Source organism: Eumetopias jubatus, unplaced genomic scaffold, assembly GCF_037043125.1.
Source record: "Eumetopias jubatus isolate StellerSeaLion01/CBP00866 unplaced genomic scaffold, mEumJub1_p1.0 scaffold_13, whole genome shotgun sequence".
Taxonomy (NCBI): Eukaryota; Metazoa; Chordata; class Mammalia; order Carnivora; family Otariidae; genus Eumetopias; species Eumetopias jubatus.
Window position 1 is genome coordinate 10,828,527 of NW_028274819.1, and position 24,236 is coordinate 10,852,762.

The 24,236-nt window shown below is 38.2% G+C and overlaps 1 protein-coding gene across 1 annotated transcript; it reads right to left on the minus strand.

Moving 5' to 3' along the window:
- Positions 1–7,463: 7,463 nt before the first annotated feature.
- LOC148162599 (membrane-spanning 4-domains subfamily A member 3-like) lies at positions 7,464–24,005 on the minus strand. Its single transcript, XM_088017469.1, has 5 exons — positions 23,961–24,005; positions 21,368–21,511; positions 19,306–19,362; positions 10,992–11,111; positions 7,464–7,592 (listed from the first exon to the last, which is right to left on the minus strand). The coding sequence occupies exons 1-5, from the start codon at positions 24,003–24,005 to the stop codon at positions 7,464–7,466; spliced, it is 495 nt and encodes a 164-aa protein (XP_087873595.1).
- Between the last annotated feature and the right edge of the window lie 231 nt (positions 24,006–24,236).

Below are 24,236 nucleotides of genomic sequence, written 5' to 3' on the forward strand. Positions count from 1 at the left end.
ACCTGGGACTGGGCTTTTCTTTATTTCTTTTGATTATTAATTCAGACTCTTAACTTGTGATGAATCTATTCAGATTTTTATTACCTCTTTTTTAAAATTTAAATTAATCAGCCCACATAGTTTTGTTTGTTTGTTTTTAGTTTTTGGTGTAGTATTCAATGATTTATTAGTTGGGGATGACATCCAGTGCTCATCACATCTCATGCCCTCCTTAACACCCATCACCCAGTTACCCCAGCCCCCTACCCACCTCCCTTTCCACAACCCTCCGTTTGTTTCCTGGAGACAAGAGTCTCTCTTGGTTTGACTCCCTCTCTGATTTCTTTCCATTCAGTTTTTCCTCCCTTCCCCTATGATCCTCTGCTCTATTTCTTATCTTCCACATATGAGTGAAACCATCTGATATTGTCTTTCTCTGACTGACTTATTTCACTTAGCATAATCTCCTCCAGTTCCATCTATGTTGATGTAAATGGTAGGTATTCATCCTTTCTGATGGCTGAGTAATATTCCATTGTATATATGAACCACATCTTCTTTATCCATTCATCTGTTGAAGAACATCTCGGCTCCTTCCAGTTTGGCTGTGGATGTTGCTGCTATGAACATTGGGGTGCAGGTGCCCCTTCTTTTCACTACATCTGTATCTTTGGGGTAAATACCCAGTAGTGCAGTTGCTGGGTCATAGAATAACTCTATTTTTAACTTCTTGAGGAACCTCCATACAGTTTTCCAGAGTGGCTGTACCAGCTTGCATTCTCACCAACAGTGTAAGAAGGTTCTCCTTTCTCCACATCCACGCCAACATTTGTTATTTCCTGTCTTGTTAATTTTAGCCCTTCTAACTGGTTTAAGGTGGTATCTCAATATGGTTTTGATTTGTATTTCCCTGATGCTGAGTGATGTTGAGCATTTGTTCATTTGTCTGTTAGCCATTTGTATGTCTTCTTTGGAGAAGTGTCTGTTCATGTCTTCTGCTCATTTTTTGACTTGATTATTTGTTTTGGGGGTGTTGGGTTTGAGAAGGTCTTGACAGATCTTGGATACCAGCCCTTTATCTGTAATGTCATATGCAAATATCTTCTCCCATTCCGTGGGTAGCCACTTTTGCCTGTTTTGTTAACTGTTTCCTTTGCTGTGCAGAAGTTTTTATCTTGATGAAGTCCCAAAAGTTCATTTTTTCTTTTATTTCCCTTGCCTTTGGAGATGTGTCTTGAGAGGAGTTGCTGCAGCCAAGGTCGAAGAGGTTGCTGCCTATGTTCTCCTCCAGGATTTTGTTGAATTCCTGTCTCACATTGAGGTCTTTCATCCATTTTTGAGTTTATTTTTGTGTATGGTGTAAGAGAATGGTCCAGTCTCATTCTTCTACATGTGGCTGTCCAATTTTCCCATCACCATTTATTGAAGAGACTGTTTTTTTTCCATTGGATATTTTTTCCTGCTTTGTCGAAGATTAATTGACCACAGAGTTGAGGGTCCACTTATGAGCTCTCTATTCTGTTCCATTGATCTATGTGTCTGTTTTTGTGCCAGTACCATGCTGTCTTCATCACAGCTTTGTAATATAGCTTGAAGTCAGGCATTGTGATGCCCCCAGGTTTGATTTTCTTTTTCAACATTCCCCTGGGTATTCAGGTTTTTTTCTGGTCCCATACACATTTTAGGATTGTTTGTTCCAGCTCTGTGAAAAATGTAGATGGTATTTTGATAGAGATTGCATTGAATGTGTAGACTTCTCCTACAATCCTAGCAAAAACAATCAGACAACAAAAGAAATAAAAGGTATTCAGATTGGCAAAGAAGAAGTAAAACTCTCTTTGCAGATGACATGATACTTTATGTGGAAAACCCAAAAGCCTCCACCCCCAAATTACTAGAACTCATACAGCAATTCAGTAATGTGGCAGGATACAAAAGTAATGCACAGAAATCAGTTGCTCTCCTATCCACTAACAATGTAACTGTAGAAAGAGAAATTAGGGAATAGATTCCATTTAAAATAGCACCAAAAACCATAAGATACCTTGGAATAAACCTAACCAAAGAGGTATAGGATCTATACTCTAGAAACTACAGAACACTTATGAAAGAAATTGAAGAAGACATAAAAAGATGGAAAAATATTCCATGCTTAGGGATCAGAAGAATAAACATTGTTAAAATGTCTATGATGCCCAGAGCAATTTATACTTTCAATGCCATCCCAATCAAAATACCAACGGCATTTTTCAAAGTGCTGGAACAAACAATCTTAAAATTTGTATGGAACCAGAAAAGATCCCAAATTGCCAAGGAAATCTTGAAAAATAAGAACAAAGCTGGGGCCATCACGTTGCCTGATTTCAAGCTATATTACAAAGCTGTGATCACCGGCACAAAAATAGACACATAGATCAATGCAACAGAATAGAGAGCCCAGATATGGACCCTCAACTCTGTGGTCAACTAATCTTCAACAAAGCAGGAAAAAAAATGCAATGGATAAAAGACAGTTTCTTCAATAAATGGTGCTGGGAAAATTGGACAGCTATATACAGAAGAATGCAACTTGACCATTCTCTTACACCATACACAAAGATAAACTCTAAATGGATGAAAGACCTCAATGCAAGACAGGAATTCATCAAAATCCTGAGGAGAACATAGGCAGCAACCTCTTCGACATTGGCTGCAGCAACTCCTCTCAAGACACGTCTCCAAAGGCAAGGGAAATAAAAGAGAAAATGAACTTTTGGGACTTCATCAAGATAAAAACTTCTGCACAGCAAAGGAAACAGTTAACAAAACAGGCAAAAGAGGCAACCCACGGAATGGGAGAAGATATTTGCATATGACATTACAGATAAAGGGCTGGTATCCAAGATCTATAAAGAACTTCTCAAACTCAACACCCCCAAAACAAATAATCAAGTCAAAAAATGAGCAGAAGACATGAACAGACACTTCTCCAAAGAAGACATACAAATGACTAACAAACACATGAACAAATGTTCAATATCATTAGCTATCAGGGAAATTCAAATGAAAACCACATTGAGATACCACCTTACACCAGTTAGAATGACAAAAATTGACAAGGCAAGAAACAACAAATGTTGGCGAGGTTGTGGAGAAAGGGGAACCCTCTTACACTGGTTGTGGGAATGCAAGTTGGTATTGGTGATATTTTAAAATTTCCTTCTTTTACTGATTTCTAATTTAATTCCATTATAATCAGAAAGCATATTTTGTATGATTTCCATCCTTTTAATTTATTGAGACTTGTTTTACAACCTAAAATACGGTCTATCCTGGAGAATAATCTTTGTGCACCAGAATAACCTATTTGCACCTGAAAAGAACATGTACTTTGCATCGTTGGGTGGAATTTTGTATAGATGTCTATTAGGTCTAGTTAGTTAATAGTGTCATTCAATTTCTCCTATAGCCTTTCCCTTCTGCACAATTTTCCTGTAAATTATTGAATATGGAGTATTGAAGTTGCCAACTGTTGTTTTTAAAATTTTGTATTTCTCCTGTCAAATCTGTCAGGTTTTGCTTCATGTATTTCAGGACTCTATTGTTAATGCATATGTGCTTACAATTGCTATGTGTTCCTGGTGGATCGAACTTAAAAAAATCATTATAAAAATGTCCTTCATGTCTAGTAACAACTTTTGTCTTGATGTCTATTTCGTCTGACATTACTATAGCTGCTCCACCTCTCTTTTGGTTTCTGTTATATGGCATATATTTTTCCATACTTATGTTCAACCTAATTGTGTCTTTGAATCTAAGGTGTGTCTCTTGTATATAGCATTTAATTGGAATACATCTTAAAAATCCATTTTGCCAATCTCTGCCTTATCATTAGTGTCCAGTCCATATACATTTAATGTAGCTACAAATAAGATGGGTTTATGTCTGATATTTTGCAGTTTTCTATATTGTATGTCTTTGTTATTCTGTTTGTCCATTACTGCTCTCTCTTATGTTACATGAATGTTTCCTTTCACGCCATTTTATTTATTTTTCTTTTATACCACTTTAATTACATTTTTATTTTTTATTATTTTTATTGTTTTTAAATTTATTAACAATATTATTTTATTATTAATATTGTTATAGTATTATATATAATTCTGGGTTGATGGTATTTTTCTTTCATTGCTCTGAAGATGTCATCCCACTTGCTGTCTTCTGGCCTCTATGGTTTCTGATGAGGAATTTTATTGAAGATTCCCTTTTCAGAATGAATTCCTTGTCTTTGGCTGATTTCAAGATTTTCTCTTGATCTTTGCCTTTTGGCATTTTGTTAATGATGTGTCTAGTTTTGGATCTTTTTTAGTTTATCCTTTTTGGATGTGTAATGTTTTTCATCAAATTTTTGGTTTTCATCCAATATACTTCCCAAAAATTCTTTGTGTAGCTTTCTCTTTCTCTATCTCTTCCCCTTATGTGACTTCCATTATGCACATTTTGGTATGACTGATGATGTTTCAAAAGTGTCTGAAGCTCTATTCATTTTTCTTCACTTGTTATCATTTTGTTCCACAGAGTAGATAATTTTAATTGACCTATCTTTAAGTTTGTGGATCATTTCTTCTGTCAGACCAAATGTTCTGTTGAGCCCTTTGAGTGATATTTTCATTTTAGTTATTATGTGTTTTTCTGCTTTGGAATTTCTACTTGATTCTTTTTAATTGTTTCTATGTCTTTATTGATATTCTTTCTCATAAAACATTGCTCCCATATTTTCCTTTAGATTTTTTAGACATGGTTTCTTCAGTTCTTTGAGCATACTTATCATAGATAATTTAAAGTTTTTTTTATTCCAGTAAGTTCAATAGCTAGGCTTCCTTTGATGCAACTTTTATTGCTTTTCTCCCCCAGTGTTTAGGTCATATTTTTCTGTTTCTTTGCATATCTCATTATTTCTTTTGTTAAAAACTGCATATTTAAAATAATATAATGTAGCAATGTTGGAAATCAGATCTTCCCAGGGGTTGGTTTTTGTTGTTGTTTTCATTAGTCTATTTGGTGGCTTTCCTGAACTAACTGTGTAGAGTATTCATGTTTGTCCTGTGTGAGCATTGATATCTCTGCTCTGTTAGCTTAGTGGTCATTAAATGATTAGACATAGATTTCCTTACCTGCTTTGAGCCAAGAAATTTCTCAGTCTTTGTTGAGAAGCTGTGTGTGTGTGTGTGTGTGTGTGTGTGTGTGTGTGTGTGTGTGTGTGTGTGTGTGTGTTGGGGTAAGTCTTTAAGGCCTTGGAAGACAGGTTGCAACTCTACCTTAGCTATCATTTACTGCTTGCAGACTGCTTCAGGTCAGCCAGCGGTGGGAGATTAGAGTACTGGCAGGTCTTCCTTGGCAGGCATATGTCTCTGCAAATGCACATGGACTTCTTTATTTCCAGGTACTGCCATAGTTTCAAGGTCCCCATTGGACATCTTACTCCTCAGTTTTTTCTATTAAGTTTTTTGGTAAGCCTCTTGTTTTCCCCAACTTTTACCACTGCTTTAGGCAAAGGCCATGTTATATGCCACTGATTATGATTATTTTTTTAGAGAAATTAAATAATTTATTTATTTTATTTATTTTATTTTTATTATTGTTATGTTAATCACCATACATTACATCATTAGTTTTTGATATAGTGTTCCATGATTCATTGTTTGCATATAACACCCAGTGCTCCATGCAGTATGTGCACTCTGATTATTGTGACAAACATCCAGGAACAACTTTTCACAGTTACTGAGCTCCGAGGTCAATAAGGAGGGCCTTGCCAGTGAACTGCTAGCCAGGGAGCTGCCAGCCAAATCAATCATAATGTTCTGGGAATGGGGCTTTTTTGGGGAACTCCAATCTCAGGTTTCCTCCTCTTGTGGTTGTTAGGTTGGTGTTTCTCACAGGTACTGTGGTTGCAAGGTTATTTCATTTAAAGGCTACTGTGGAGATAGAGCAAGGTGGATGGGAACAGGGCAAATTATAACAAATTATAACAAAACTCACTGTTCTTACCAAGAGTCAGACGTTTTTTCTTGCATAAATGTTCCCTGGATTGTTGCCAATTTTGAGTAATTTCCAGAGTTATGAAACGTTAATTTTGGCAACTTTTGCCAGTGTTCTCACATATATTTTATGGAGGAATAGATTTTTTTAAAAAATGATTTTATTTATTTATTTGACAGAGAGAGACACAGTGAGAGAGGGAACACAAACAGAAGGAGCGGGAGAGGGAGAAGCAGGCTTCCCGCCAAGCAGGGAGCCTGATGCGGGGCCCAATCCCAGGACCCCAGGATCACGACCTGAGCCGAAGGCAGACGCTTAACAACTGAGCCACCCAGGTGCCCCTGGAGGAATAGATTTTTAGAGAGCCTTATTTTCTATTCCAGAAGTACTTTCTTCAGTGTCCCCTAAAATCTTTATTTTCTGAAGGGATATGAAGATCTCAAACTTTGGAAACAAAAATTTATAACTAAATTTGAATTTCAGAGTCTATAGCATTTGGTGTCCCCATATTGCTGGTATGACCCATGAAACCTCTTCAGTCTATGTATTTCCTCTATTAATCTCCTGGGTGATGCAAGTCTAAAAGACATTGAGGTGCATGTATCCCTTCAAATCAGTACTTTTTTATCTTTTGGGTAAATTCCTAGTAGTGCAATTGCTGGATCATAGGGTAGTTCTATTTTTCACTTTTTGAGGAACCTCCATACTGTTTTCCAGAGTGGCTGTACCAGTTTGCATTCCCACCGACAGTGTAGGAGGGTTCCCCCTTCTCTGCAGCCTTGCCAATACCTGTTGTCTCCTGTGTTGTTAATTTTAGCCATTCTGACTGGTGTGAGGTGGTATCTTGTTGTGGTTTTGATTTGTATTTCCCTGATGCTGAGTGATGTTGAGCATCTTTTCATGTATCTGTTGGCCATCTGTATGTCTTCTTTGGAAAAATGTCTATTCATGTCTTCAGTCCATTTTTTAACTGGATTATTTGTTTTTTGGGTGTTGAGTTTTTTAAGTTCTTTGTATATTTTAGATACTAACCCTTTATCAGGTATGTCACTTGCAAACATCTTCTCCCATTCCATAGGTTACCTTCTAGTTGTATTGATTGTTTCCCTCTCAGTGCAGAAGCTTTTTATCTTGGTGAAGTCCCAATGGTTTATTTTTTGCTTTTGTTCCCTTGCCTCAGGAAACATATCTAGTAAGAAGTTGCTACACTGATGGCAAAGAGGTTACTGCCTGTGTTCTCCTCTAGGATTTTGAGTGTTTCCCTGCAGAGAGGGTTCTTTTTTAAATTTTATTATGTTATGTTAGTCACCATACAATACATCATTAGTTTTTGATGTAGTGATCCATGACTCATTGTTTTCATAAAACACGCACTGCTCCATGCAGTATGTGCCCTCCTTAATACCCATCACCCGGCTCTTAACAGAAGCTGTATTATCCTGATCAGCCAGCCAGAAACAAAATTACTCACTCTTTTCACTGTATTCTGGATGACTCAATGCTACTACAATCCATCTGATAGTTATGCATGCACAGATCACTTCCGTGATGGTGCTGAAGAGTAAATATTGTAAAAGCATACTACCAGCCATCTGAATTAAAAAGAAAAGAAACATTTCTCATATTAATTAGCCATTTAAAAATTATACAAGAACAATCTTAGTAAAAGGGAATAAATACCATTCATCATATTGGTCTCACACCACCATGATTATTTTTGTGTATTTTTCATAAGAACAAAATACATTTTAAATTTATCAAGTACTTATATATGTACCTTGCATTTTGTTAAGTACTACTTCTAGCGACAACCCTACAAGTTGGATACTTTTATTTCTCTTCTACACGTGACAAGATTGAAGAGCAGAGAGCTTACCTTAGTACCTTACTTTAGTACCGTGGTCTGGGTGGAATTCTTCAGGGTTTGGCACTGAATGCATCTTTTCTCTCTTTGTACTTTCTCTTTTGGTAAGACTGATTGCATGATTTGTGTTTTATGCTTTCCCATTTACTGCACATATAATTTGCATGTTCTATTTTCTTTTGACCTTTGTGTTGTAGGCATTATTACATGTATTAAGTGGAGCCATTCTCCCTCACTTCCCACATTTCTACCATGGCCTGAAGTAGGAGTTTTTTAAAGCCACTTTAAGAGTGGCTTCTAGTGTGTCTCAATGCCCCTTACTTAAAATTCCCCATTTGAGAAGCAGAGATTTATCTAATTGGTGATTTCACCCTTTCTGGGTTCTTTTTTCAGAATCGTTTGTATTTGTGACCCCATTTCTGAGAATTGTCAGGTCCCAGCACAGGGAGACCTATCATTTATTTGTAACTAGGTAGATAAGTTTAATTCACGGAAGGAGGTATCAGCAAGCTCATTTGGTCAAAGATTTAAAACTTGTTCTCCAACTATAGTAATCACAATAAAGCTGATAGTTTCATCTACACCTGCTTGATTCTTGTATCTTATCTCAGCTGGCTCAGAACATGAAAGGAGAAAAAGGGGTGGCTATTTACTGGCCTGCTATACTAGTTTCCCAGGGCTGCTGTAATAAAGTATTGCATCTGCATGGCTTAACACAACTGAAATTTATTGTCTCACAGTTCTGGAGGGTAAAAGTCCAAAAAGAATGCATTGCCATTGGCAAGAGAATTCTCCTTCCAAAGTCTTTAGGGGAAGATTCTTCCTTGCCTCTTTCAGCTTCTGGTAGCCAAGTGTTCTTGGCTTGTAACAGCATAACTACAACCTCTGCCACCATGCTTATATGGTCATTTTCCTTCCATGTCTCTGTCCAGATTTCTTTCTTCTTATAAGGACACTACTTATACTGGATCAATGGCCCACCCTACTCTTGTATGACCTCATCTGAGCTAATTACATCTGCAAAGACCCTGTTCTCAAATACTGTCACTTTCTGAGGTATTGGGGGTTAGGACATATCTTTTTTGGGGACACAATTCAACCCATAACAGTCTGTCTCTGCCCTGCCTCTAAGTTCATGTCCCTCCCATGTACAAAATATAGTCACCTGATCCTGAAATCTCCAAAAGTTTTGACCCATTTTGACATCAACTCCAATGACCTGAATGTCATTAGATCAAAAAGCCCCAAATCTCATCATCTAAATTGTCTTAAATAGTTATGGATGAGACTCATAGTATTGTTCATTTCAGGGTAAAATTCTTCTCCATCTGGGGACCTGTAAAACCAGGAAACAAGCAAGCTATCTACTTCTAAGACATAACTGGTGGGACAGGCATATGATAGATATTCCCATTCCAGAAGGGAGATATAAGGAGGAAAGAAGGTGTCATGGGCCCCAAGCAAGCCCAAAACCCAACAGGGCAATTGTTTAGATTTCAAGGCTTGAGAATAATCCTGTGTGGCACCATGCTCAGGGCCTGCTGAGGAGGTGGCCTCACCCTTGCTGTGGTCCCTCTCTTTAGGCTATTCTTATCTCAGCCTGTAGCATATTAAAGATGTAGTATTTGTGACTTGAAATATATTTCTTTTTCCTATTTAATTTTTGGTTTTCTTTCTTATTTATTATTTTATTTTATTTTTTCAAAAGATTTTATTTATTTATTTGAGAGAGAGAGAGAGCACAAGTGAGGGGAGGGGCAGAGGGAGAAGGAGAAGCAGACTCCCCACTGAGCAGGGAGCCCAGGACCCTGGGATCGTGACCCCAGCCAAGCAAAGGCAGACACTTAACAGACTGAACCATCCAGGCACCCCTCTTGGTTTTCTTTTTTTGCTTTTGTAACTGATGTACTAATTCTATACTTTATGCCATTGTCTGGTGGTTTTTGTGCTTATTATCTATTTATTTTTTATGCTCATTCATTTAATCTGTGATTTCTTTTTACACATTGGGCAAGTAGAGCCCATTACTATTTTCTTTGAAATGGAGAGCTCATTGATTTAATGTTACTTTATTAAATTTCACCTTTTCCATATTGACTGGTAAACTGATCTCCCATAAAATAATATTTTTTTGCCTATAATAGGATGTATTTCTCAACTCTCTGTTCTTTGATCAATTTTTCTTTTAGTGTATAAATACTCTGCCATTTTTTATTATAATAGTCTACTCATATATTTTCATTTCTGGTGCAGCAAGTTGTCTGGCCCTCCCCAACCATTATGTGGCTTCCAGACTTTCTTGGCACTTTTCACACAATCTTTTTTTCCCATCCATACACATTTTACAGTAGTTTCATTGCATTCCCTCCCAAACCTTTGTTGGGATTCTAAACGGAATTGCATCACATTTATGTATTAATTTGCAGAATCTTGCAATTTTATGATATTGTGAATTTGCATTCAAGAATGTAGTTTCTCAAGGTATTCAGTTCCTTTTTACAGCCCTCATTATGTTTTTACAGTTTTTGTTGTTATTTTGATTGGGTTATTTATTATTTTTTTCTACTTCAATATCTAAGTGGTGATTTCTAGTATAAAGAAAATGTATTGGAAGCCTGGATGGCTCAGATGGTTAAGGGTATAACTCTTGACTTCGGCTCAGGTCATGATCTCAGGGCCATGAGATTAAGCCCCACTTCGGGCTCTGCACTGGGCCTGGAGTCTGCCTAAGATTCTCTCTCCCCCTCCCTCTCTAAAAAAAAAAAAATGTATTAATTGTCTATGTTTTTCTTTCACCCAGATACTTTCCTACTGTTTTGTTTCAGTAGTTTTTAGCTGAGTCTTTGGAGTTTTCTAGGATCTTATCACTTTATCTTCACATAATGATAGCTCTGATCTCTCTCTGAGGTTTCTAGTGTTTCTTTAGTTGGACTAAAAGTGATTTTTAAATATTCCCATGGCAAAAATTTGGAGGAGATATAGCTTGCTTTTATATTTCTATGCCAAAGATGGTGGTCAAATTTCGTTGTTCTTCCATACCTTGCCCACTGCAACATACATCATTTACCATAGTTTTTTCATTTATATCTAAAATTTGGATCCAGTTGTTATTAAACTTGGTACTTACATGTGTCCAAACGTATTCGTTGGTGTCTGCATGATACGTGAAACATGCAATGCTTAATATTATTGTACCAACTATAGAAAAGCAGACACTTAAGATGTTCATAACAAGGCTATAAATAAGCTGCAAAGACAAACAAAGAAAACTGGTCATGGGCAGTATAAGCAGGGTTTGATGAAGCAATCAGTCTGTTGTCCACTCTAGAACATTCAAACTGGACATTTTTTATCTGATTCTCTGGAATCTTATTGACGTTGATATCAGGACTCTGCCTCAAATTTGTCTGGAACCCAACAAGATAAAGAAGTTTTTTCAGATGAGGTGTTTATTTATTCAACAAATAATTAAACAGTGCTGCAACATGCTAAACATTGTGTTAGGGATAAACTCAGGCTTCTACTCAAGCATCTCACAATCAAATGGGGGAGACAAGATGACAAACAGTTTCATTTAATAAAATTTCATAAACATCATGCTATGAATAAGCCTCAGGTCCAGGATTTGCCAGTGTCATTCCTACCCCAGTCAGGTCACCTTAGTACTTAATACCTTTCCATAGTTGCCAACTTCCCTCAAGAAAGCATCCACTCTCTTTAGAATGGCACTGTGGACCTTGCATGACCTGTGCAGAGAAACTCTTCCCCTTTGAAAAGGGGCTCCAGGGTTTTATATATACGCATAAGGAATAGTTACGTTTTAAAGAGGATTTTTTTTTAATAATGGGAAGAAGGAGGTGATTTGATGCTGGTCAACCAAAGAAAGAACTTAAGTGGGCATACTAATTTTTGATTGTCTAGAAGGCAGTCCCCTTTCATTCCAGGTGCTCTCCTCACTGGTTTAGTCTTTTTTTTTAAATTTAAATTCAATTAGCCAACATATAGAACAACATTCTATATGTTTTTGATGTAATGTTCAATGATTCATTATTTGCATATAACACCCAGTGCTCATCAAATCAAGTTTAGTCTTTATGAAAGAAGTTTATCAGACTTTACCTCGACAGCCAGAAGAGAAAGGACCTACCTCCCTTTCTTCAATCTGTAGGAGGCATATCCAGGGCATTGCCAGTGAAATGCTCCTCCTAAGGGTTGTGAATCTTGAGCAAGTAACTTAAAGATGAACAAAAGACTGGAATTCATTCCTAGAACTGGCAGCTGGGATGTCATGAAGTGGGGACAGTGGGACCCTTGGGTGCTAGACAGAAGGTATGATGTCTAGTGAAGGTAACAATATGGCCAGATTCTCCTTGCTAAAAAACATAGCTATTACACTTCTGGACTTTCTGTTCCTGCTTCTGGAACTTTCTCAGATCCCATGTATTTTCTAAGCTTCATCCTTCACATCCTACATGCTATGACCCTGGCTTCTTTCCAGTAGATCTTATCTTCCCTTGATATAGCCAGATTCAGTTCACAGCGGAACTGGAAGAAAGAACAGTGTATACGAAATTTCAGAAGCATAGGAAAGCAGGTCGTTTTCAGGGAAATGAAGCTTTCGGTGTGGCTGGAACACAGGGCATGAAGGGGAGTTGGATAAAATGTGTCTGGAGAAGTGGGCAGAGGATGGATTATGAGGACTCTAGTATGCTGTGCTAAGGATTTCAATTTTATCTTTTTGAAGTGTAGAGCTCTACTGCTGAATGTGTTGGCTAGAAAGACTCTTCCTTAGTACAAAGATAGGTTGTGGTACACACCAGCAAACACACTTACAATGTCTCTGCATGCCCTATGACCATTTATGAGGTCAGAGAGGCTTATGAACCAGGATCACCTATAGAAAGACATTTACGTTCCAAAAAAATCCTAATCAAACATTTTTTTCTTTTTTTTTAATTTAAATTCAATTAGCCAACGTATCGTACATCATCAGTTTCAGATGTAGAGTTCAGTAATTCATCAGTTGTATATAACAGTGCTCATCACATCACATGCCCTCTTTAATGCCCATCACCAATTACCCCATTCCCCCCACCCACCTCCCCTCCAGCAACCTATAGTTATTTGTTTCCTATAGTTACGAGTCTCTCATGATTTGTCTCCCTCTCTGATGACTTCCCATTCAGTTTTCCCTCCCTTCCCCTATGATCCTCTGTGCTGTTTCTTATACTCCACATATAAGTCAAGCATTTGAATTAAATATGCAATGTTACTATTTTTGAAGCGTTCTGCTTTTGTCATGAGAGTGTGAGGAACTCCATGGATCAACTCAGCCAAATTAGTGACAATTACTAAAAAAAACCCCAACATTTAAAATTTCTGGAAACAGTCCTAATGGCCTATGACAAATGAAGAAACATTTATTCAAGAAATCTACAAAAGCTCCGTCAAAACTGTAGGAGTCTGTGGTATCTGAACCAAGATCCACACCCTTGCCAGTGTGCAAGACCAGTCTGGGTTGATGAGGGATCCTTCCCCGTCAGATTCCGCTCAGAGAACTAGCTAGTGCTATCTCCCTTGGAGGAGCAGGTCATCTAATGAGCATTTCTAATCCTGCTTCCAGCTCCTTGCAACTGAGGCTAAGTTGCAGTGAGTGCAGCCAAGCGAGGGGGACTCTCTTCTTTTGCCTAGCCCCCACCTGTGGGATGAGGGCCTGATCTTGGTTGCAGTGCCAGTGAAAGTACTAGATGCCCTGATCACCCCTGCCCTTTTTTATGGGGTAGGGGTTCTATATCATGAGAGCCAAACAGAGACCTGGGGCAGCTCCAAGCCCTCAGCTATTAAAGTAGGGGTGTCACTCAGAGAGAAGCACTCCATTGTCCCTGTGCCATTCCCCCCACCCCCTGCCATCCTAGCACCAGAGCTCTGGCTCAGAGAATTTTTCTGGGGGAGAAGTAGACATCTTGGGGTGACTGTGGGTATACCTAAAAGGTATACCTGTGCACCTGCCCCTGAGGAGGAATTTAACACTGAGGGGGAGAAATAGACTTCACTAAATTATTTCAGCCAGCCTTTTTAAAAAAAATCAAATAACAATAACAGCCCTACGGATGCCTGGGTGGCTTAGCCGTTTAAGCAGTTAAGCCTCTGCCTTCGGCTCAGGTCATGATCCCAGGGTCCTGGGGTCCAGTCCCATATTGGGCTTCCAGCTTAGTGGGGAGCCTGCTTCTCCCTCTCCCGCTCCCCCTGCTCTCTCTCTCAAATAAATAAATAAAATCTTAAAAAAAAAACAATAATAAGCCCTAGGGTCGAGAACTAGTGCCCAGAGTTGCTACAATATATTATTTAAAATGCCTAGTTTGCAACAACAACAAATTTGTGAGACAGGCAAAGAAACAGAAGCGTATATACAGCTATATACCAGAAAAAAAAACAGGCAACAGAAACTGTGAGAGTGGCCAGATGTAATCTTTATTAGACAAAGATTTCAAAGTAGTCATTATAAAGATGGCCAGAGAACTAAAGGAAATGATTAAGCAAGTAAAGGAAGGTCTGTTGACAATGTTGATGTTGACTAGGGACAAAATTGTTAGATATGGCAACAAGTTAGATAACCCACAGGAAATGGACAAATTCCTAGCAGGTTAAACTATTGCAACAGACCCAAGAAGAAATAGAAAATCTGAATAGATCTATAATAAATTAAGAGATTTGAATTAAAAATAAAAAACCTTCCGTGAAGAAAAAACCCAGTTCCAGGGGCACCTGGGTGGCTCAGTTGGGTAAGCGTCTGCCTTCGGCTTAGGTCATGATCTCAGGGTACTGGAATAGAGCCCCACATTGGGCTCCCTGCTCAGCGGGGAGTCTGCTTCTCCCTCTCCCTCCGCCTCTCCCCTCACTCATGCTCTCTCTCTCAAATAAATAAATAAAATCTCAAAAAAAAAAAAAGAAAAAGAAAAAGCCCAGTTCCAGATGACTTCAATGGTCTCTTCTACCATATATCTAAAGAAGAATTAATATCAATTCTTCACAAACTCTTCCAAAAATAGAATAGGAGGGTACACTTCCTAACTCATTCTATGAGGCCACTATTACCCTGATACCATAACCTGACCAAGGCATCACAACAGCAACAACAAAACTGTACACAAATATCTCTTATGAACATGGATGCAAAAACCTTCAGCAAAATGCTAACAAACCTAATCCAGCAGCATATAAAAAGCATTATACACCACAACCAAATGGGATTTATTCCACCAATGCAAGGCCAGTTTAATTTCCAAAAATCAATTAATGTAATACACCATAATAAAATAAAAAGCAACTCATGATCATCTCAATAAATGCAGAAAAACCATTTGACAAAAATCCAAGACACTTCCATGATTAAACACTCAAGAAACTAGAATAGGTGGCATCTTCCTCAACCTGGGAAGGTTATCTATGAAAAACCCATAGCAAACATACTTATTGGTTTGCTTACTTACTGCATACTCACTGAAAGCTTTCCTCCTAAGATGAGAAAAAAACAAGAATGTTTGCTCTCATAACTTCTACTCAGCATTCTATTAGTGGTTCTAGCCAGGGCATTAGACAATAAAAAGAAACAAAAGTCATCCAGATTGGTCAAGGATCTATTCACAGATTACATGTTCTTCTATACAGAATATTCTAAGGAATACACTGGAAACTATTAGAACTAATAAATGACTTCAGCAAAATGACAAGATTGATGTACAAAAATCAATGGTATTCCTTTACACTGGAAATGAACCATCTGAAGATACAATTAAGAAAACAATTCCATTTACAATAGCATCAAAAAGAATAAAATATTTAGGAATAAATTTAATAAAAGAAGTCCAAAACTTATACCCTGAAAACTAAAAAACATTTGTGAAAGAGTAATGAAAATATATCCATGTTCGTATGGATGTGAAGATTTAATACTGTTAAGATCAATACTCCCCCAATTGACTTGCAGATTCAGTGTGATCCCTCTTAGAATCCCAGCTGTTTTTCCTTACAGAAATTGATAAGCTGATCCTAAAATTCATAGACATTGAAAGAGACTCAGAATAGTAAATGAAAATCTTGAAAAAGAAGAGCAAAAATCGAAGGACTCCACTTTCTGATTTCAAATTGTACTACAAAGTAATCAAAACTTTGTGGTACTGGTGTTAAGAATAGACATTTAGACCAATGAAATAGAATTCCAAGTCCAGAAACAAACTCACAAGGGTGCCAAGACAATGTAATGGGGGAGAAATAGTCTTCTCAAAAATGTTGCTGGGACAACTGGATATTGACATGCAAAAAATGAAATAGGGCCCTTACATTACATCATCAACAAAAATTAACTCAAAATGGATCAAAGACCTAAATATAAGAACTGAAACTATAAAATGCTTATAAGAAAACGGGCATTAATCTTTGTGTCTTTGGTTTTTGCAATGGACTCTTAAACATGACATCAAAAGCAAGAACATCAAAAGAAAAATAGATAAGTTAGAGCTTCAACAAAATTAAAGCTTCTGGGCTTCAAAGGACACTACTCAGAAAGTGAAAATACAATCCACAGAATGGAAAAACATTTGCAAATCATATATCTGATAAGGGCTTGTATCTAGAATACATAAAAACTCTTATGACTGAATAATAAAAAAAGGCTAATAACTAATTTTAAGACGGGCAAAAGATTTGAACAGACATTTCTCCAAAGAAGACATGCAAATGGTCAATAGCATATGAAAAGATGCATGACATCAGTAGTCATCAGGGCTATGCATATCCATACCACAGTGAGATGCTACTTCCCACCCACTAGGATGGCTATCATCAGAGTTAGGTAATACGTGTTGGTGAGGATATGGAGAAATAGAAAGCCTCACACACTGCTGGTGGGAATACAAAATGACACCATTCAAAGTAGTCACTTTGAAAACCTAGTTTGTCATTTCCTCCAATGGTTGAACAGAGTTACCATACAACTATGTAATTCCACTCCTCCTTATATACTACAAAGAATTAAAAACATATGTTCAAATAAAATGTTGCACACAAGTATTTATAACAGCACTACTCATGATGGCTAAAGGTGGAATCAACCCAAAATGTTCAGGAATGGATAAACAAAATGTAGCATAGCTGTACCATGGAATATTATTTAGCCATAGAAAGGCTGAAGTTCTGATATAATACACTACAATATCGATGAACCTTGAAAACATTATGCTAAGTGAAAGAAGCCGTTCATAAAAAAATTACATTTTGTATGATCGCCTTTTTTATGATTGCTTTTAAAATAAAATGTCCAGAATAGACAAATCTACGGTGACAGAACATAGGTTAGTGGTTTCCTTGGGCTGGGGAGAATGGGGGAGTGTGGTATGGGGAGCAGTAGCTAAATGGTACATGGTTACTTCTTGGGGTATTGAAAATGTTCTAAAATTGACCGTGGTGATAGTCGCACATATCTGTGACTACACTAAAAAAAAAAAAAAAAAAAAAAAACTGAATTGTACACTTAAAAAAACCAGAATTGATTAAGATGGTATATATTTACCTAGGCAGCTACGGATTTTTCCAGGTTAATGGAAATGAAAATAAATAAGGTATGTTTTCAGAAAATAAAAGTTGTTGAATTCAAATATCTGGACCTGAATAAGGGGGCTATGTAATGCATTTCATTTAAAAAAATAATTTTAAAAATGTTCATGCAGAAGACACAAACCCTACATTCTTTTTTCTGCTTTAGATCAGCGGTCTCCTCACCAGAACATGCCAGACGTGCTTTCACTCTATGGCTTTTCCAACGGCTGATCCCTTTGCTGGGAATCCTTGTTCCATAGGCTATCTGCATGGCTAACTTTCTCCCTCTGGCTTTGTTCCAATGCCTCCTACTTAATAAGACTTACTTGGATAATCTTACTTAAACAGCCCCAGTGGCAGCCCCTTTCATCTTTTCTTTTTTTCCCATGCGAGTTATCACCTTGTAAAGCACATTGTATTATTTCCTTACTTGTCATGTTTATTGTCTTTATTCCCCTTTTAGGATATAAGCTTCACGAGGGTAATCAATCTTTGTCTGTGTGTTCACTCATACATTCTACACACCCAGAACGTGCCTGAAACTCAGAAAATATTTTTGATTGAATTGTTGGAATTTGAGCACCCTATATTAGGTGTGTTAGGTACATTATGGTACCTAAGTATAACAGAATATTGTGTTGCCACTAGAACATTTTTTCCAAAGCATTTTTTTCATGACTTGATAAATAATTATTTGATTTCTCCTTGTGAAGTTGAGCCACATTAGCTTGGGAAATTCCTTGACAATATCCCTGAGGTAGAAGAGTCTGTGTTTCTGTGAGGAGTGATGTACTTATATCCCTGGGGAAAAAGCAATACTGGGTAACATTTGGGTCACATGTATACCCTGGAAATGCATTAAAAAGCTTAGCAAAAGCATAGGATAAAAACCAATGTTAACAGTGGTAGATATTTAAAAAAAAGGTATAAAAACTTAATGCCTAAAGTTTTAACCACCAAGCTGCTGCTGAGCAAAATAGCCTCCTGTATCTCTTTGACCCCATCCTTTTGGGAGGTGGGGGGAAAGTAGGCAGACCTTTCACTGAATTATGAAACCGTATTTCTTCAGTTTCTTTCACCAGTCCCTGAAAGCCACCTTGTCTTCCTTGGTAGGTTTTGATTAGTGGAGCTAACATTTATTGAGTGCTCACTGTGTGCCAGGGGCTGCTGTTTATTTGCTCATTTAATCCTCACAATCGGTGGAGGTCAGGGAAGGCGGAGCCACGTGTTTTTCAAATGAGGAGAGAAGCACAGAGCAAAAAAGTTAACTTGCCCGAGGTTCACACAGTTAGTAGTAGGGTGGTCAGAATTTGAATTCAGGCAATGGACCTCTAGAACTGTGATCCTAACCACAGTGGGAGAAGTTCTAAAGGAAAATGTGACTCTTCTGCTGGATGTATTTTAATAATACCTGATCTGTATTCCCATGATATTCTCTAGCCCTGGGTTTGCTGAAGGCAATTCTCTTTTCACACATTATTTTGTCTTATGCCGTTCATAATGAAACACTGATATACTAAACTTGCTCCACCTGCCTTTCCTCCCTTCTCAGGTCTGTTTTATTTGGTTATATATACCCCTTTAGATAGTTGAGATGATTTATTCCATCAAAATCCTCACACCTGATACCTTATAAACCTTGTTCTTCACACTGCATCCTCAACAACATCCATACTTAAAATATGCACTGAGTGCATCCTTGTAAAAATTGACTTCTTTCCTATCCAAATATTTGGAAAAGTTTTATCACCCCAAAAAAGCTGGCTCAGAAGTAATATTTTCTTCTCCTCAGTTTATGCCAGGCAATCTTTTTATCTTTGGCATTGCTCCCAACCATTTCAACATACCTTGTATTTTGTGGGACGCTTCTGTGCTCCTATGATGGTGGATCCCGAGGAGATGAACTGGGGATAGAAACAGTCACTTGTAAACACCCACTCCTGTTGATAGTCCCCTAAACAAGTACTTTTGCAATGCCAATGACATTCTTGAGATCTAAAGTATCACAGAATTCTCAGAAGAAAAAGGTTTTAATTACTTCAGTTCTGTGATGCAACCACTAGTAGACGCTCTAGAAAATGGATTCACTATTTCTCTGTTATAGTTGATACAGAGATGAGAAAACATTTTTAACCTCTTTGGTCGTTAAGGAGCTTTCTTGTTGGTGATGGGACTTAGCAATCTCACAATGACTTTAGGAGGAATGAGCAGTAAGTAGTTCACTTCTTTGGGCTGTCAATTATTAAGCTCATGATATAAATTATTAGTAAGTAATCCCTACTAGCCAGTGGGGCAGCTCTCACTTGCAAGAACTTTCCCCCCTAATCCTGTAAAAGGAAATAGTTTCAGAACTCATTTGATCCGAAGAGTGACAGGTTGTCTCCCACAAACATCATGTCCTGAGTGCTAACATCTTCTGCTGGTAGCAGTTGAAAGAATTGTTGTTTCTGATATATCAGGAACTTAATCATTTTCCCCAGTGGTATACCTTATGCCTGCCTTCCAACTGCCCATAGCACTAACAAAAGATGACTCATCTGAGGGGGACTGGGAATCTTGCAGTCCAGGAAAATGAGTTCCTGTCCTGGAAGCAAAAGCACCTTAGTCTGACACTTTACTTCTGGGTCACTCTGTAGAAGTTACGTACGTTTTCTAAGTCTTGGTTTCCTAATCTGTAAAATGGGAATCAATAATAGCAATCATGGAGTTGCTGGGACAATTGTATAAAACAGACCTGAAGCACTTTTGGAAGGTGCCCAATACACCCTAGTATGAAATTGAATAATTACTAGTTGTGGTTACTTTCTGCTGTGAGCTTCTTTTCTATATCTTGGACCTAGGATCCTTTCTGGGGGCCTTGTAATGGGTGATTCATTGTACTCTTTCAGCTTAAAGCATTTCTCTTTATGACCTACAATTCTTTCCCGAAGTTTCTTAGTGTTGGTAAAAGCCCTCAACTTGAGGACTCATGCTGTAGGAAAGTCTCTAAGGAAATGTCTCCCATCCAGAGCACTTATTACTATGTGTCAGAGCCCTTTCACAAAAAGTTATTACATTCAAATCTTCTCTCCCTGAAGCCCTGTTTTTGGTTGAGGAGTGCAAAAGGATGGGTAAGGAGCTCATAAAACCCTTTCTCCTCCAAGGGAAAATTTGGCTTTGGGTTAACTTTCTTGCTCTGTTCAGTTGGACACTTGATACAATTGGAGTATCAGTTGTGTTACTACATCATGTTGCTTATGAATATAATGACCCCTGATGGATAATTTCCTTCTGGATTGGATATAACTGTGAGCAAATAATAACTTGTGGGAAGCCATGGCTTTGGGCTTCCCTGAGTGTAGTGCCTTATAATTGGGCATGTCCCTATTGGGCACCTCAGCAACTATGCCTATGGAATTATTACAATATTGTTACTCAAAATACCCACTTTAGAAATCTTGGTTTCATTTCCCCAAATTCCTGTTTGCCCTTCTATGTCTTTTCTTTTGTCTTTCCTTATGTAACCTCTCTAAAAATCACTACTATAGCCCCAGACATTAAGCTCAGTCAGGCCTTTGGGTTTTCACTCTGGAAAAAAAAAAAAAAAGAAAAAAAAAAAAGAGAAAAAAAAGCCTTGTAGTTATCCAGATAGCCACTCTCTTTATTGCTCTTCAAGCTCTCAAAATCTCATCTGCACGCACACCTCACTTTCTCAAGGAACTCATCAAAACATTCAACAAACATAAAAAGACTTTTCCTAAGTATATACTCTCCACCCCCACCCACCATTTTGTTAAGGCTGTTTCCATAGCAAAATGAGCTCCATAGAGCCAGACACTGGGTCTTTACCCATTGCTTGATTTCTTGAGCAGTTTACTGGACAAATTAAAAAAAAATATATTAAAATCAATAGCACCACGGTTTACTCACAAATGGCAATGACCAAAATATGTAAGTTAGTGTAACCACGACAGGGATATAACCAGTATGTTTTCTCTCCTCTTCTTCGAGAAATAATGCAAAACAGAGAAACCCCAATGCACTGTAAATCAGGCCGTTCATGATTTGCACAGCCTGTGAGAAGAGAGAGCCATCATTATTACTCAAGTAAAATCTACTATGGATGATTACAATATGGAGACTGAAACATCATGGCAATATCCAGCTAATCCTGGTATTTCTGAAGTAGCAATGAAAGAACTACACGTCGGGGAAGAACCAAGATGGATAAAGAGAGGGCAGCCACAAATGGATGGTGAGGTCTCCACATTTATTTAAACAGGGAATATGTGCTTTTGTTTCATGGACATCTTCAGAGATATTTAATATCTAATTTTCCAGTTGGCTCTGGTTAAATAAAAAACAGAGGCCTATTTGTCTGGTTCAGGAGGACACATGACCCGAAGGAGGGCTATTGACCTTGAGGCTCACTCAGGCTCTGTCTTGACATCCCTCTCTTCATACCTTTGGATCTGTGAGATCAACTCTGGCTGGCAGGTGAGTTCTTGTTTTCTACCACTAACCCAAAAAGGTAATTTTGGACCTTGCCTTCATTCTTCATCCTCTCTTGTCTGAGAGTTGAGCAGTCTGGGAGACTGCTCTGTCCAGTCTCATTTTCTGTGCTGACTTTTGTAACTATCCTCTGGACCAGAGCCCTAGGCTTTGCTCAAAAAAGCATGAAGGTAGACTCTCCAATGACCCCTGACTCTATAATTCTTATGTGGAGTATTCTCAGGGGCCTTGTGTGGAGGCAGGCCTTATTCTCCAGATGGTGTAGAGCCATGGACACACACCAGTCACAAGGGTGCCTGCAACTACCGAAGCGGGCAGGAGAAGGTCAGTCTTTTGTTCTAGCCAGGCCTTCACCTGATTGGATGAGGCACATCCACATTATGGAAGGCAATCTGCCTTACTCAGAGTTCACTAATTTAAACGTTAATCTCCTCTAAAAACATCTTCACAGGAGGGGGTAGGGAGATGGGCAAAATGGACCAAAGGGAATGGGAGATAAAGGCCTCCAGTTATGGATGAATAAGTCACAGGAATAAAAGGTACAGCATAGGGAATACAGTCAATGGTATTATAACAGTGTTGCATGGTGACAGGGGGTAGCTCCATTTGCAGTGAGAATAGCATAAGGTCTAGACTTGTCCAGTCACTACGTTGAACACTTGAGACTAATGTAACATTGTGTGTCAACTGTACTTCAATAAAAATAAATAAATAAAAAAATAAAGTATTGTATGGTGATTAACATAACATAATAAATAAAATTTAAAAAATAAAGACACATTCACAGAAACACCCCAAATAATATGACCGATTATCTGGGCACCTTGTGGCCCAAGTAAGTTGACCCATAAAATTAATTGTCACAGAAAAGTCAAGAAGTGGCTATTGGGTGATGAGACTCCTCTCCCTTGAAGTTTACACTGAGACAACAAAAAAGCATGCATTTATTGGTTACTCATGACTTGTTCTGGCACATGGGGAATGGCCATTTGGGATGGGATCAAATGAACTTGCCCACTATTGTCACATTCTTCAGAATCAACCCCTTTCTGGGCCATGAATCCACTGACTTACTCTGAGTTCAGTGGAGGACTCAGGAGGGTTTAGTAGGAGGAACTCAGTAGAAGATCCTAAACCCTTCATCCTCTCTGAGGTGGCGGATCTTACTGGTAGGCCAGTGGATGGCCTGTGACAGGCCTACCCTTTCTCACACACATTGCCATGACTGCTGTCCAGGCCAGATAAAGAGACAAGGAGCAAGCAATCAGCTGTAAAACACCATGGTGCTGGGGGATGAGGTAGAGAAAGCCCAGTGTCCTGCCCCTGCTTTACATGAGGCTTTGTCGCATTAAGTTGTGCCTTGCATTCTAGCAATGGGCCAAATAGACACCAGCCAGCTGGAGATAATCATAGATTTGTTATACTGGGAATTTTTCAAGGACAAGTTTTAATTTTGCTGGCTTATACCGAAGTGTGTTTTGAGCCCCCACAAATATTAGTGGTTAATACAAAAGGGTACAGCATTCTAAGGTTTAAGAGAGGTGAGAGGGAGAACATTGATATGGAATATGACCTCAGAGCTAAATATAGGGGGAGCATGTTTTGAGCCCAGTGTTATCAAATCGCCATTGGCCACAGAGCCCCAGTGTCTCCAGCCCCTTCTGGTTTTGGCTCCATCGCCTGAGCCTGACCATCTCATTTATGATCTATAAGCTTGTTTCAAACTGTTTACAAACAAAGGCAGAAAATGGGCCTTCTCATTGCTTATGAGATTCATAACCAGTCTCAGAGTGTATTTGTTAAAATCCTGGGTAGGTTGTGATGCTATTGAACTATTTAGAAACAGTTTGTGGATCTATAATTTGTGTCCAATTAGCTATGGCCTCAGAATGTTTTAATCAACTTTACTTCCTCGGGGGAGTTGATTGTAGATGTGGCCAATGTCTTCCCTTTTATGTCAGGAAGATGCAATACCCATCATTTATTAACCAAAACAGCACTTAGTTCTTACCCCCAATGCTCTGGTCTCCAATTTCAGGGTATAGCTTCGTGGCATTTTAATTAAGGTATGGTATAGAAATTGTAGAGAATGAATGGCTCCTTTTCTGTAGAGAAATACAGAGAAAAGGTGAACTAATTATTTTTGAGATAAGACACTTAATATTGCAGCCTCTGGTTTTCCACTACTTTCCTTGAAAGAAAATTGAGTCAACTCACTGATAACTTTCTGTCAAAAACCAGGAACTACTTCTCAGGTTTTATGTTGCCATCATGGTCTTTAAATGAG

Coding starts and splice junctions, on each gene's coding strand:
- LOC148162599 (XM_088017469.1), bottom strand. CDS start 24,005: ATGCCACGAAGCTATACCCTGAAATTGGAGACCAGAGCATTGGGG. Junction 19,363..21,367: donor TATTTTGGTCATTGCCATTT/GTGAGTAAACCG, acceptor TTCTATCCCCAG/TTCATCTCCTCGGGATCCAC. Junction 7,593..10,991: donor ACGAATACGTTTGGACACAT/GTAAGTACCAAG, acceptor TTTTTAATTCAG/ATGGCTGGTAGTATGCTTTT.